At 37.9% G+C, this 15,326-nt stretch overlaps 1 protein-coding gene across 1 annotated transcript in view; it reads left to right on the forward strand.

Moving 5' to 3' along the window:
• The window catches only part of mrtfbb (myocardin related transcription factor Bb), a 45,010-nt gene that overhangs the window by 10,684 nt on the left and 19,000 nt on the right, over positions 1-15,326 (forward strand). The window contains 2 exon segments of the mRNA XM_051886010.1: positions 2,731-2,795; positions 6,406-6,640. Coding sequence (XP_051741970.1) covers positions 6,487-6,640 — 154 coding nt within the window. The 5' untranslated portion in view covers positions 2,731-2,795; positions 6,406-6,486.

The raw sequence follows: 15,326 nt of genomic DNA on the forward strand, positions 1-15,326 counted from the left end.
GCATTAATGTTAACAGATACAACTTTTGATTTTTAAAATGCATTAGTAAATGTAGAAATGTACATTAAATAAGATTGATAAATGCTGTAGAAGTATTGTTTGTTGTTAGTTAAATAATGTTACCTTAAGGGCCCGATATACTTAAGTTGAAATCAAAGAATGAACTAGTGTGATGTCATTTTGAACAAAATCAGGCCAAAACAAAGTTCGTTTTGTGTTCGTTTCAGAAGTTCGAAACAGCTTGCCAAAGTGAATTTTCCAGAAAAGTTTGCTCCGGCTGGTAAACACCTTGGAGCTACCATTGGCCCGTGGCGATTATGTAATAAGTAGTTGTGGCTTTGAGGCCCCGACTTCTGTGACGTGGCAATCTTGGCAATCAACGCATTCACTGTCTGGGAATCGAACCCATGACCTTGGGATTGCTAATGCCATGTTCTACTATTTGAGCTACAGGATCAATGTCCCTCCATAGGGAGATTCAAGTTGTTTACACTGAGTTCTCAGTCATGCACATCTTCACTTCCTTTTCTAGGTGGAGTGAAAATGCATCCCAACACAAAGAATCCACAGCAGTGAATGGGCCGTCGAGTTTACTTGCTGACAGTGGTACAGTGATGTCCCCATTTGGCCTGAATTTCCTCTTCAAAACTGAAAACATAATTCTGTTTGAGGTTTTGAAATTGTGCTGGACTAAGATGAATTCTCAAAGTGTCACTGAGAGGGGCTTACCACTGATCCTTAGCGAGAAAACAGCCGAAACTCTTTAAACTCAGCTGAATATGATTGAAAGCAGGGAATGTGAGTAGGCAGGAAAGCCAGCCAAGGATTAGTCAAGTCATCGAGGCTTGTATGTCTGGAAGAGTTAAGACATTCATCAGCCTGTTGTTTTTCATTTGCACGAGATAACAAGATCACAGTGCTCACTGAGTCACTTAATTTGTTTTCCCTGCTTTCCATAGAAAGTGATTGTGAACTTAACAAGCATATAGTCCTCAAGTCCACATATTTAGGATTAAAGTTGATTTCATCATAGAAATGGATGTTGAAGATGAAGCTGGTGAATATTTCTTTCAATATTTCTATTGTTCCGAGGGAGCACCAGTGTCAGTCTTGGATCACTTGGTTTCCTTAGCCAAAATAATACATGACCAAAGGGAAATAAGCACTACAGGATGCTGTACGTAACCTTATGTAAATCCATTGAAGGATGCATTAAATTTATCGAAAGTGGCACTATAGACATTTATAAGGTTACAAAAGATTTCTATTTCTAATAAATGCTGTTCATTTGAACTTTATGAGTAGGGTTCTTTTGATGAATATAAAAAAATGTATCACAGTTTCCAGAAAAACATGAAGCAGCATGAACGGTTTTCAACACAGATAATAGTAATAAATGTTTCTTGAGCATCAAATCATCATATTAGAATGATTTCTGAAGGATCATGTGACACTGAAGACTGGAGTAATGATGCTGAAAATTCAGCTTTACCATCACAGGAATAAATTACATTTTAAAATATATTTAAAAAGAAAACAGCTATTTAAAATTGTAATAATAGTTTATAGTACTGCTGTATTTACTGTATTTTTGATCAAATAAACACAATCTTGATGAAACTTCCATCCATTATGTCTAGCCTAGCACTTTCTTTTCCTCTTTTGGTCATGTCATATCTCATCTAGAGCACCATGTGAGCCAGAACTGACACTTAAATTTATGTGTCTCTCAATATTGGATTTGTAATTGCACTTGTAAAAATACTTTATGCAGTAATTATCAATTAACTGAATAATCTTGCAAACCATTGATTTTATATTAAGAAAATACACAAAATACTATATATTTTTAAATTTTGGCCATTTGTTGTCATTTTTCTGCAAAAAACATCCAAATAATTGTCAGCTTACCATCAGCCAGAATTGTAATATTGGTGTATCTCTAATTTTTTTTAATAAACCAAGTGATTATTTTTGCCACAACATTTTAAACAAAAACCCAGCAATAGTTGTGCTAAAATTTGTTGCCGCAGCCATTTGCGTGATGCTGTAGATAACGGGTAACTTTATTAAATTATGCGGAGGAAAAACACACACCACTCAGTTTCTCTGTCAAACCGGAACCTTTTTTTTTTTTTTTTTTTTTTTTTTTTCCACAGATTCATTTATGGAAGAACATGTAAACACCCATTACAAACGTTAACAAAATTTCAGATATAAACACAAAGATGCAATGTTTTGTTTGGATGCTGAATTTAAAATTCATGACACATGACACTTCTGACAGTGTGAAAAAAGATAAACTGTAAACACAGAACTTCAGATGTGCAGTAGAGAGCAACACTGCTGAATGTTGTGCTTTAATGAATATTAATGCTCTGTTTGCGGAGGTTGCGTTTGAGGCTGGAGTACAGACTCTCATAAGCCTGTTTTCCATATCTCTTCATGGCCTTTTCTGTAGAGTGGCACACATCCATAAATATCTGTCATCCTATTGTTTAGCCATTAATCAGTGCACAAGCAGATTAGCATTTCCATAGCAACTGCATTGATTAGATGCAAGCCACCCTTCCCTTTCCTTGCCCCCTTCTTCACATGCTGTTTTGCAGTCGGGTGAGGTAGAATAGTTCTGCTTTCACCTACGGGAAACTTCTAACGGAAGGGTTTATGTAGTTTGAACCTGTTGTAGTTCTGTTTCATTTAATGACAGAATATCCTTTTTTGTTTCAGAGGCACCATGACCTAGTGATCTTCATCTGGAGCACTGCAGCACAAAGCGTCCTCTCCTTTGACAGGTAAATCTCGTTTTCTGGGAGAGATTAGAATTAGAGTTACTGTGGTAGAGTTTTCATTTGATCTGAGCAAGTGATTGTAAAACTTTTTGTACTGCTTTTCTTTTGTCTGTTTTGATTACAGTCTTTTTTAAGGGAAGTAAATGCACACATTCACAGTGATTTATTTGAACATTTATCAGTGTGATTTTAATTTAAAAAGTATTTTATAATTTGAACTGGCAGTTGGGATTAAAAATACAATTGTGAATTATTTTTTTTATGGATTTTTATTAATTTATCATTGCATTGCTGCATGACGCTTTGTACTTTGTCCATCCATCCATCTATCCATCCATTCCTCTATCCATCTATCCATTCATTCATCCATCCATCACTCTGTCGGTCCATCCATCCATCCATCCATTCATTCCTCCATCCGTCCGTCCATTTATCCATTCCTCCATCCGTCCATTCATCCATTCATCCATCCGTCCATCCATCCCTCTGTCCATCCCTCATCCATCCATCCATCCATCCATCCATCCACCCATCCATTTATCCATCCATCTGTCCATCCCTCCCTCCCTCCCTCCCTCCATCCATCCATCCATCCATCCATGCATCCCTACATCCATTCTTCCATCCTTTCCTCCATCCATCCATCCATCTATTCCTCCATCCATCTGTCCGTCCCTCCCTCCCTCTGTCCATCCCTCCCTCCGTCCATCCCTCCCTCCATCCATCCATGCGTCCCTCCATCCATTCCTCCATCTGTTCTTCCATCCATCCATCCTTTCATCCATTGCCTGTCTATTTATCCATATCTCTGCTTGTCCCTCTGTCTGACCATCCCTCCCATCCATGCGTCCCTCCATCCATTCCTCCATCTATTCTTCCATCCATCCATCCTTTCCTCCATCCATCTGTCTATACATCCATATCTCTGCTTGTCCCTCTGTCCACCCATCCATTCATCCATCCGTCCATCCATTTATGCATGTCTCCATTCATTCCTCCACCATCCATCCATTCCTCCATCTATTTATCCATCCATCCGTCCATCCATCCCTCTGTCCATCCCTCCCTACATCCATTCCTCCATCTGTCCATCCATTCTTCCATCCCTCCATCCATCCATCCTTCCATCCATTCATTCCTTCATCTGTCCATCCATTATCCATCCATTCATCCATCCCTCTGTCCATCCTTCCCTACATCCATTCCTCCATCCGTCCCTCCCTCCATCCATCCATCCATCCATGCGTCCCTCCATCCATTCCTCCATCTGTCCTTCTATTCTTCCATCCATCCCTCCATCCATCTGTCTATTCATCCATATCTCTGCTTGTCCCTCTGTTCGACCGTCCCTCCCTCATTCCCTCTGTCCACCCATCCATCCATCCATCCATCCATCCATCCATCCCTCTGTCCATCTGTTCGTCTGTCCATCCAGAAATGTAACTGTTTTAAAGGCACAGCTGTCACATAATTGTAACATATGAGGAGTACAGTGCCATCTGCTGATGGATAAAAACTGTAAAACAAGCTTTTATGGTAGGCCTACTAAAAAAAAAAAAAATAGGGGTAATAATGCCTAATTTTAATTGACTGAGGTTATCTTTCTTATGTCAGAGCTTTTTATTTATGAAGATTATTATAGAGAGACATTTCTAGATAACTCTACAGTGGGCGGAGGGTATTTTGAACACTTATTATAGGTTGGCGTGCCAAGTCAACGCCAACCTATAATAACCCTTTGGTGGTTGTGACACGCATGGCTTCAGAACAAAAGCATGTACCCGTAGGGATGCGCTTGTGCTTGTTCTCACCATCAGCCCTGCTGAACTGAAACCTCCAGAGAAAAGAGCACCATCATGAGAAGAGACATCAGTTAAGCAAGATTCCTCTCTCACAACAAAGCAACCATATGAGTCTTCTCTCATGTGGTTGATTTAAAAGCTTGGTTTTTAATATCTTTTATTTAACCAGTCCATCACATTGTTCACAGGCAAACCTCCATCCTTCCACAGAGACAAAAATGTGTATGTGAAGTTCTCCAGACACAGATTCAGTCAGGGTGGAATAAGCACATGCTGCGGTTTTGCCAAACTCTACTTTGTCTTCAGCTTGGCATGGAGAGATGAAGCATCCAAGAGCAGGATTTGTCTTTGACAATAGCATTTGCATAGTTGAACATAGCTCTACATCCCATCAGTCAGTCTTATGCAACCTATGCAAAGTTTTCACTCTTCTAGGAAGAGAACTCCTGAGGATTTTTTAAAAAATTAAAAAACTTAGCATTCATACATATTTAAAGGGGTCATGACATGGATTTATTTTTATTAATTTAATGTTCCTTGAGGTTTACTTTAGATAGCAAGGTGTGCTCTTCAGGTCTCACCTGCGCTTGTTCGCTATTAACGCCCGGTTGATGATGGCTTAAATGACTGCTATTATTCAAGCATACGGCACTCACAGTTTAGGGGAAGCCAGAATGTGTATCCTTACATTAGCCTAACTCTGTCTGTTTTAGTTCTTTTCAACAAACTTCATTTTTCTGAACCATTCATAATTATTTTGTTTGTGTTAGCTAGACGGCTGTAACTATTGAATTGTTGAACTATTGAAACCTTGAATTGTTGACTTGGAAATTGTAGAAATAATATGCTTAAAAAAATATCAGTTGAGTGTCCCAGTAAAAGAAATGCAGCCAATGAAGTTTCTTTAAAGCGATGTTTTTATACAGTAGTTTTTGTTGTTGTTGTTTTTATAGACTTGGTGAAATTGCAAACGGGTAACTTTAGCCACAGTGCAAGTCTATATACATTTTTCGTTATGAGCATTTTAACTAGGGTAAGTGACTAGCATGCATCACTAGTCTCTATCACTCTTTGCATAACTACATATACAGGTATTCCTGATATGTTGATCATAAATTTCCAATGTGACATGTTTTGGAATTTTGTGTGTCTTGTACTTTATGGAGCCCCATAGTCTGTTCACAGTGTTTTCTTTATAAATCTCCATGTCTGAAGTGTGAAATATGGTAACATATATTTTCCAGTGCAGTACATTTCAAAATTAGACCGAACAGATATTATAGACATCTTTGTCCTAAGTGGCCTTTCTATGTACCAAGATGTAAAGCATCTGTCAGAATAACACATTAAACAGCTGGGCCAGACGTGCTGCCTGCATACACTCCCGTATAACTTGTCTTGGATCGGAGCCACAACAAGACTTATACAACATCAGCCATAAGGATTTAAGAGCTTATTTTATAGGTTAACTGGGAGAGCCATCAAACTTCTTTGATTAAATACATTGGAGTGGATAGAACAAGGTTAGACAGATTTCGATCAAGCTATTTAAAAGAAGCTATGTGAAATAAAAGTTTACCCTCACCAGTTTACAACAAAATATATACTGGATCTAAGCAATGTGATACACTAAATGGATACACCAACCTTTGAACTGCATTTCTGGCCCAGTTAAAGTTTATTAATCAGTCACATGCAAGTAAATTTGTTTTGCCACCACACCCCAACAACAACAACTTTAAGCTCCATTAGGGCTTTCTAATGTTTACAAGGGCTGCAAAACACTTGAAAGTCTTTTGTTTTTCTGGCAGGCTGCAGTCCGAGATTCCCGCCAGTCGTCTATACTGCCCTAGTTTTCAGGGAGAGACCCTTGCCTCTTCCCTTCAGGAGATATGGAGCCTCATGAGAGTCTGGGAGTGAAGGGCGACTCGGGAGTGATGGGGGTGCTGGTGCCGAGCCCACGGAGTGAAGCGGTGACCCATGACCTAGAGGAATTGTCTCTCCAGCCCACTCAGAGCCTTCCACCCATTAAAGAGCGCAAGAACGGTGAGTAAGCCCGTTTGGTCAGGCCCTTAGGCCATAACTCTGCTCCCAAGCTCCTATTTCCTCCTCATCCATTAAACTACCGCCCTGATTTGACACTGAGAAAATAAGGCCTGCCAGAAGGTTGAGAAATTTGTTTGCGGTAAGACGTGGGGAATTACACAGGAATTGTATGTGAATGCCAACATATAATCATGTCTTAAGTGCTCCCTTTAACTCTTTTCCAAAGTGTTCTTGGCTTATGTTAGGGTGTACGACTGGTAAACTAATGTGATAGATTTTGGTGTCAAATGTGATCGCCGAAAGTCTTCGATATAGAAGGTTCTTAGGCTTGCAGTCATGTTGTGGTTTTTGGTTGGCTGTAACTTAAAGGAACAGTTAAGCATTCAAAAATGAATATTATGTTTCAAAGCTGCATGACTTTCTTTTGTGGAACACAAAAGGTCATTTTAATTAATTTTTTATTTATTTATTTTTTTTTGTAGAATATCTTGGCCACTAATATTTTTTTTCATGTCAATTTTATAATATACACCGCGTTCCAAATTATTATGCAAGTGACATATCAGTAAGATTTCAGTAGAATAAACATTCAGATTTTAGTTTTTCTAAGAAAATGTTTGTTTGTTTATTTATCCATGTCCTTTTAGATAACTGGTATCAATCTCAGCCAAAATAATTTGCCAGGTCTGTGGAAACCCTACTTAAAGGTTGTTCCACATTATTAAGCAAGTCAGTTCTCATGCAGTATGGCAGGGGTACTCAAGTTCGGAGGCCAAGAGGGCCGCATTTAAACCACATAAAATGCAAAGGGCCACATACAACTTGGATCGCAAAAGTTTTATTTAGGCCTTGTTAAGACAATATTTGTAGTATTTACAAGTACTTACAAGTACTTACTTGTCCTTTAATGGTTGTCCTACTTATAGTGTCACTGAACATGAAAAAAATGTAATTAAAAAAGGATTAATAGTTTGTCTTGCTGTATTCTTAATGCAACAATGCATTCGTACTCTGAGTATGAAAAAAAGGCCCAAATGCATAAACTTAAGAACTGATGAAAAGAAGTCCTTTTTCCTAGTGAAAAGTCTGCATTGTTATCACAAGTAATTTCAGGTCTGGCTGTTGGGCGCGAGTAGGCTACAGGATGGGAGGAAAAAACTAATCACTAAACTACTGTCATAAAAAGTTATAGTTTTGTATATACATAACTCCTGAATAAAATTAAAATGTGTTTGGACTGATTTAAAAAAAAAAAAAAAAGTTTTGAACAAATTTGATTGGTTTGTTGATAGTGCAGTTGATAATGCAATCAATAATGCAGGTGATAAGCGGTTTTATTAAGCGAGTCATTGAGTCGTTCATTCATGATTCGTTCAAACGGCCGATTCATCAAGAATGAGACAGATGTTTGTGAATGGGTCATTGAATCTTTGAGTCAAACGATTTGTTCAAAACACTGATTCATTCAAAACACGATTGAGTGTTGCTCTGAGATGCGCTATGTTGTGATCTGGATTCATCGGATCTATTTTCACTGCTAAAATAGACCAAAACAGTCATTATTTCGTCTAAAATGTAAGTGACTTAATATTATTAACTTGTTTGTTGAACTGTCATATCAGTGTCACATTTTCAATCGCGAGGTGATGGTAAATTAAGTGATGGTCAATTGTCAGCTCTCTTGGTCGTCAGGTCGTGTGATGTATGTTGCTGAACTGTATTCAAATGTTATAAATATAAAAACACCACATTTTGAAATTTAACTGCAGTATGTCAATTTAGTTTATTTGTGTGTGCTGCGCTCATAGAAAACGGCACTCATTTGTTTGATTTCTTCTCGAGAAGCTGCGCAAGCCTCAAAAGTTTAAGGTCCTTGCACCCTGACTGAGTCCGAAACTGTCGTATTCGTCTTTTCATATTCATCATTTGGTGGCTCTCAATTGTCAAAAACACCCCTCAAAATATTTGCTACGGATGCGAAAAATGCAGAAAATCAAACCATCCAAATTAATTTTTATGACGGACGGAAGTTTCAGAGGCTGCAAACGTATAAAACGTGAGGTCGTATTTAGTTTTTTATATAATATAATATATGAACGAATAAACTAGTCAGAATATAGGCTACAGTTAAAGCTTTCCTTTACCTGCAAGCTTCTGTAAAAAATGCAGATGATGCCTACTATTAGGCCTAGTAATAATAACAATAATAAAGCATAAATTAATATCAGAGGTCTGGTGCCAATTCCCAATTATAGCAATAGCCTAGTAATGATAATAGGCCTACTGATGATAATAATAATAATGATAATAATAATAATAATAATAATTTTATAATTAAAAATTATAAAATGCAATGAACCAGCTTTGGGGGGCCCCAGCTTGCAAAAGGTTGAGAACCCCTGGTCTAAATGGATGGATTTCTGGATGGTTGGTGAATGGCCACCACGTAAAAAGACATGGATAAACAACAAACAAACATTTTCTTAGAAAAACTAAAATCTGAATGTTTATTGTACTGAAGTCTTACTGATATGTCACTTGCATAATAATTTGGAACATGGTGTATATTATACAAAAATGAGAAGCTAACAATTATTTTCATGTTATGGCTGATAGATAATTAAAATTCTGTACTATTTTGTCTGATGCACTGAAATTTCGGCAACTAAAAATGTTCAAAAATATTGACCGAAATAATTTTGTAAAGCCCTGGGTATACTTCGTTTTTTAAGTGCACGCTAACGTATGCGCACAGTCGAATGCACAGCCTTGCAAAGTATACTTCATTTGACTCGTACACATACATAGGCGTTTGACACATGCACAGTTTTGAGCAATCTCTCGCCGCGAGTTACAACCCATGTGAACATCTTTGTATTCTTTCATGCTAGATTTGTACAAATGAGGGTACTTTCTAACCTCTTCACACAATCTCTTGTCTATGCAGGTCTCCATTGTCACTGTAGCTTGCATTCGCTCCGGGCAGTTCTGTTTATGCAGTTTTTCTTTGACTACCTTGTGAATTGACGGCCGTCAGCAGTGTGCGCACGCACAAAAATTAAGCTAGACTAGCAGTATGTAAAATTTGTTCAGCTGAAATATCAAGAGGTGGCTTAATGTTGAAGAACTTTACTATGACTGTTTTAATTTATCAACTGAGAACATAACAGCCTGAACAGCATAAAGAGTTCAAGTACTCAAATTTTAGTGCATCACTAATTTCGTCTGAATAAAGTAAAAATACAACACTGAAAACTAATATATAATTAGTATATAATTAATTAAATTAATTAATTCAATCTCTAATATCAGGTAACTAATATGGTGCCGATATATTGAAAGTGAATCCCTAAATGAAAGTGAATGAGACCACAAAAACAACAACAACAACAACAACAAAAAAACCATGAAAGTGCTATATATAACATCCACCCTATCTCTCCTAGTGCCTTCATGAGATAAATAGTGATGTCTGGATTATAAATGAATCATTCTTTTGAGTGAATCAGTGAATCATTCTTTTGAGTGAATCAGTTCATCAGTTCACAAAACCAAATGATTCGTTTCCAAATTGGACTGATCCAATCCAGTCTCTATGAATTATTAATGCATAGAAATCAGCGACCAGGATATTTTTCAAAATATCTCTTTTTGTGCTTCAAGGAAGAAAGAAAGTCAAATGGGTTTGTGTGAGTAAATAATGACAGATTTTTCATTTTTGAGTCAACTATTCCTTTAACTTAATGTTGAATTTTTTGAGTGTTGGTCACTCTGACGTTATCGTCTGTCTGGCTCTCACAATCATGGACCAAAGTTTCATTCTAGAAATGTTTTACTGGAATGTGAACCCTGTGAATGTGAAATTGTCGAACTACACGTTGACCCTGTCCGACCACAGAAAAAGTTCATGTCACACTCCCCACGGACATCCTTGCCCTTGAGGCCCCGTTTACACTAGTGCGCTTTCATTTTAAATGGCATTTTAAAATGAAAATGATCCTCATCTACACTGGCGTTTCCACAGCGTTTCAGAAACGATCTCCTTCTACACTACACGGCCGAAAACGCATGTCACATGACCGTTCATGCACACCGGGCATGCGCTTACAAATGTAAACAGTTGCGCATGTAGGTAGCTGCAGAATTTAAAAAAATGCTGAGTTTAACTGCACAATGACTGTTAAAAATGACAACAAAGCCAGCAAAGATCTCCATGTTATTGTTTACACGTCCGTCATGGATAGGCAGAGCGAACGTGGGCAGCCACCCCTTCGTTTTCAAAATTCTCCATTTTGGTCCGTTTATACTGAAACGCAACCCCTGGCGTTTTCAAACTAAAACGGGGTCTGCAGCGTTTTCGAAAGTTTCCATTTTCGAGGTTCGAAAACGCTGTAGTGTAAACGACAAGCGTAACCGTAGCAAAACTTCTGCGTTTTAAAACGAAAACACGCTAGTGTAAACAGGGGCCTGAGAATGTCAGTGTGTCTTTGGGGGCTGCTCGATAATTTACTGCACAAGGTACGTAAACAGAGACCCCACCAGGCATGTGTGTACTTCTAATTCCACTACATGATGTAGTCATTACGTTCTGTGTTAATCCGTAGTTTCCTTGGACCTTTTGTGCTGTAATATACTTAAAACTGTGACTCACACAGACACTTCAACATGACTTTGGAATTACCCTTGATTTGCTGACCATCACAAATGTCACGAGTTATTTTGATTCTTGTATGCTACAATTCTTGCTACTTACAAGATATTTTGCAACATTTTGCCGAAATGCAAACACCATTGCAAATTCAGTCAGTGTTTCCATTTTGTTTTTATTAAGTTGGCATTGCATTTTTTTTTTCTGCCTGTAATCTGAGTACTTTTAGATCTATAAAACTGAGGAGAAATCTGAACTATGGCTGTTAATGGAGTAAAATAATTGTTTAATCTTGTGACCATCTTTAGACAGCAGAATGAAACTTGAAATTCTGTCATGTTTACTTCTTTATTGTATTTGATTATATATTTAATATTGCATTGTGTGTTCAGAATTTTTAGTTTTGGTTACAGCGAAGAGGTTTTACTTCAGTGCATCACTAGATAGAAACATATGTAAGTAAATCTTCAAGAGAGAATGCTTGGCGGTCACTGAAAAACCCCCCAAAGCCGACCACAGTTATGATTTTTGGGGTGATCCACCCTCAGTGCATGTGGTTGATTACAACCAGAACTGGTACAAGGTGTACTTAATGAGAACATATTGTGCAACAGACCACCTCATAACATTCAGCAAAAAATGATAAACTTAAAAGAGATTCGCAATAAATCCTAATACAAGGCATCATTTCTGCTTTTTATCAGCTTGGAGATACTAAGTAATGAGTTTGAGTGAATGTCATTTATCAGAGGAACTGAAGCAATAAATACTTTTTAAAGGAACACTCTTGTATTTTTTGATAATTGATTCCTGCTCACTGCCGCCTAAAGATATTATGAGCTCATAGAGAGTTTGTTACACTGGACTTAATCAACATGATCTGTTCCTGCTCAGGCTGGAGGACAGACTGTACCCATCCTTCCTCTTTTCAACCCACCCTTCTAAAAAAAACTAGACGTCACCACTGTTCGCAAATTCCCCTACTGACACCCTCATGTCAACGCTCCCACAAGTTATTTTATGACCTACACATTATAATCATGTTAACATATGAGTCTTGGCATTGAAGCATTAAAAATGGACTGTTCACACTAATCTTCGGTTTGATCCATTTGTCCAGTAAGTTCAGACACACACACACATCTATCATATGAGAACATGCCATAGGCGTAATGGTTTTTATACTGTACAGACTGTATATTCTATCCCCCTTCACTAACCCTACCCCATAAGCCATCACAGAAAACTTTCTGCATTTTTATATTTTTAATAAAACCTAGTTTAGTATGTTTTTTTAAAGTCATTTTAATTACAAGGACTCATAAACCATGTTTATGTTGTAATACCAGTGTAATACCTATGTCATTATACAGATTTGTGTCCTCATAAATAAAAAAAACAAGCACATACACACTACAATATGCAATATTTATAGGTGGACGTTAGTGTCATTCAACAACAGACTAATCTGGACAGAAAATCTGTACCCATCATACACTATGCAATCTGTCAACTCTGACTGTAGACTATAACATCAACTCCTCCAGATTGTGTCTTGAGGGTTGTGTTTTTCAGATGGAGAGCCAAGTTAAAAAATAATCCAACTTTTAAAAATGTATATCAGTGTGTTGTTCCACTCCGTTTCGCTCTTTTTTAAAAAATAATAATAAATAAGAAGAAGAAGAAGAAGAAGAATGTGTCCTATGTATACACCTCCTAAGGAAAGTCCAGTCTTATTTAAGGCTTCTTTAAGACCAATTAATCGTTCAGGCAATTAAATGTGTAGTGTTGCACAGCCCTAGTGGGTTCCCTCTCCACTGGACCCAATGAGTAGACCTTAGTGGGCCCGGGACAACGTTCTCTCTAACCCTCCCCTGGGACGTTACTGTTCCATTGTGTTTAATCACTTTGGGTATTTCAGATAGGCTTTGTTTAAATGTTTTCTTTCCCTCTCTGCAATATTAATCTTCAGCGGCTATGAAAGAAACATCACTGGATGTAGATAAGAAATGTAATGGCATTTTGCGAGAAACCCCTTGAGACACAATAATGCTTTGTTAGAAAGGCAGATTGCTGAAATATGAATGAGAAAGTGTCAAATGTTGATTCTCATTTGTAAACCCTGAATATGAACTGTTTATGTCGACAAAAACAAACAGAGATATCCCTGGGGTGCTGCTTGGTTGTTTTTATCATTTTTGTTCCATGACAACATATTTTCAAGCGGAAAAAAGGTACAAGTTTTATTTTATTATTTCTAAAACTGAAGTAACATATAATAGAGGCATAGGAAGTTGTGGTTTTGCATGTTCCTCTTTATTGTCTAAGGTGAAGTTTGCACATTTGAACTATTGTATTTACCCAGTGTTCAGAGGGTTAATGGCTACACCTCTTTAGTCCCGCCTCTCCCTCTCAGTCACTGACGGAGCCGGAGCTGAACCGCTGCAGACAGCGCTCGCACTCGCTGAGAAATACACACCCACAAACACTCACACAGGCAGTCTAGAGACAGAGCCGGTGAAGGAACTTGTCGTAACAGTCTGGAATCAAACTCCACACTGGGGAATTTTCTGCCAGATCTCGCCATTTTGCCTCGGTCCTCATTTCCCACAGCAATCCATGGGACTCCAGACACGGAAACTGTCTGATCCGTCTCTCAGCTCCATGGCCTGCCTTGAAGTGGAGACCTTGAATGTCTGCAGGGGTAAATGCAAATATTTAGTTATAAATATTTTTTTTTATTCCAGTGTGGATTAATGTGAGCATGAATTAAAATGGGGAATTTGATGCTAAACATGAGTGAAGGACACTGGGAGTTTAGAGTTTAGCACACGGCAGCTGGTAATTATTACTGGAACACATGTTCTGGAGTTGATACAAATGTTATCGTACAAATTATCTCTACAGAATGAATAGTGACCAGAGTTTTTGTTGTGGGGTAATGAGTAATGATGAGGCTTGTTGTTTTTCGGTTGTCTGATGACGGTTGTATTGTATTTTTGTATTAACATCCTGGTTTTCATTCAAACTCGCACCCAAACATTACCTCACCATTCAATTAATCATTTAGCTGGCTTATCGTGCCTCTTCAGGAAATGTATCTGCTTTTAATGCCTTATGGGAGTAACGCCTCTTTATAGGTTTCTTAACAATGAGACTTTCATGTGCATGAGTATATCTTTGTAGCTTTCACTGTTGTTAATATATGGCTTCAGTTGTGAGAGTTTCAAGTGAGTTATTGGTTGTTGGGATAGTGCCCGTCGATGAACCGTAAACCAAAGGGTATATTCATTTATCAGATCTCAAACCTGAGCCAACATCCAGAGCTCTGCAAGCACCCATGAAGATACAGTCATCTGTCGAGTTGCTGAAATCTAGTAATGTCAACACAGCCCAGGTCAACGTCAGAGTGTTTCTTAAACAACTACAGTTTAGTCAACATTAACGGGCTCATTAGCCATAACACAGCTCATTCATTTAATTTACGATAGTAGCGTCTGGTTATGTTAAGGTGCGGTCGCATTAGCGAAATTTTGAAGGCAAAAAAGGTCCATTGTCTATTGTCAGTGGTCAGTATTAAACCTGAAAAACAGTGTCAGTTTCGCTTTCATTTAGAATTACAACTTCAGTTTCTACTATGAAGCGGCTCTCCAGTGTGTTTATGTTCTTTTGTTTGAAATGCCGTCATTCCAGTTTTTTTTTTTTCGCCTGAAGTAGCCCACATGAGGGCTTTTAAACCAAGCAGTTTTCTGTTGGTTAACATGGAAATTTGCGTAAACAAAATCTGTGTGGGAAAATCTTTCACCATCGTGCAAAATTCATGTGGATTCCAATTAAAATGAAATGATTCTGTCTGACAAAATTCGACAAACAACTGTAAATGTGACTGCAACTTCAGGCTTGAATTTGGATTTAGATTGAAGAGAGGGTTTTAGAGAAGTGAGATTTACTGGGATCTAAGCTGTTTTCTGTTTATTGTACAGATTGGAAGTGAGGCCTGGAGCCACAAAAAGGTCAGTCAGGGTTCAGCAGAGAACA

Source organism: Ctenopharyngodon idella, chromosome 3 (genome assembly GCF_019924925.1).
Source record: "Ctenopharyngodon idella isolate HZGC_01 chromosome 3, HZGC01, whole genome shotgun sequence".
NCBI lineage: Eukaryota > Metazoa > Chordata > Actinopteri > Cypriniformes > Xenocyprididae > Ctenopharyngodon > Ctenopharyngodon idella.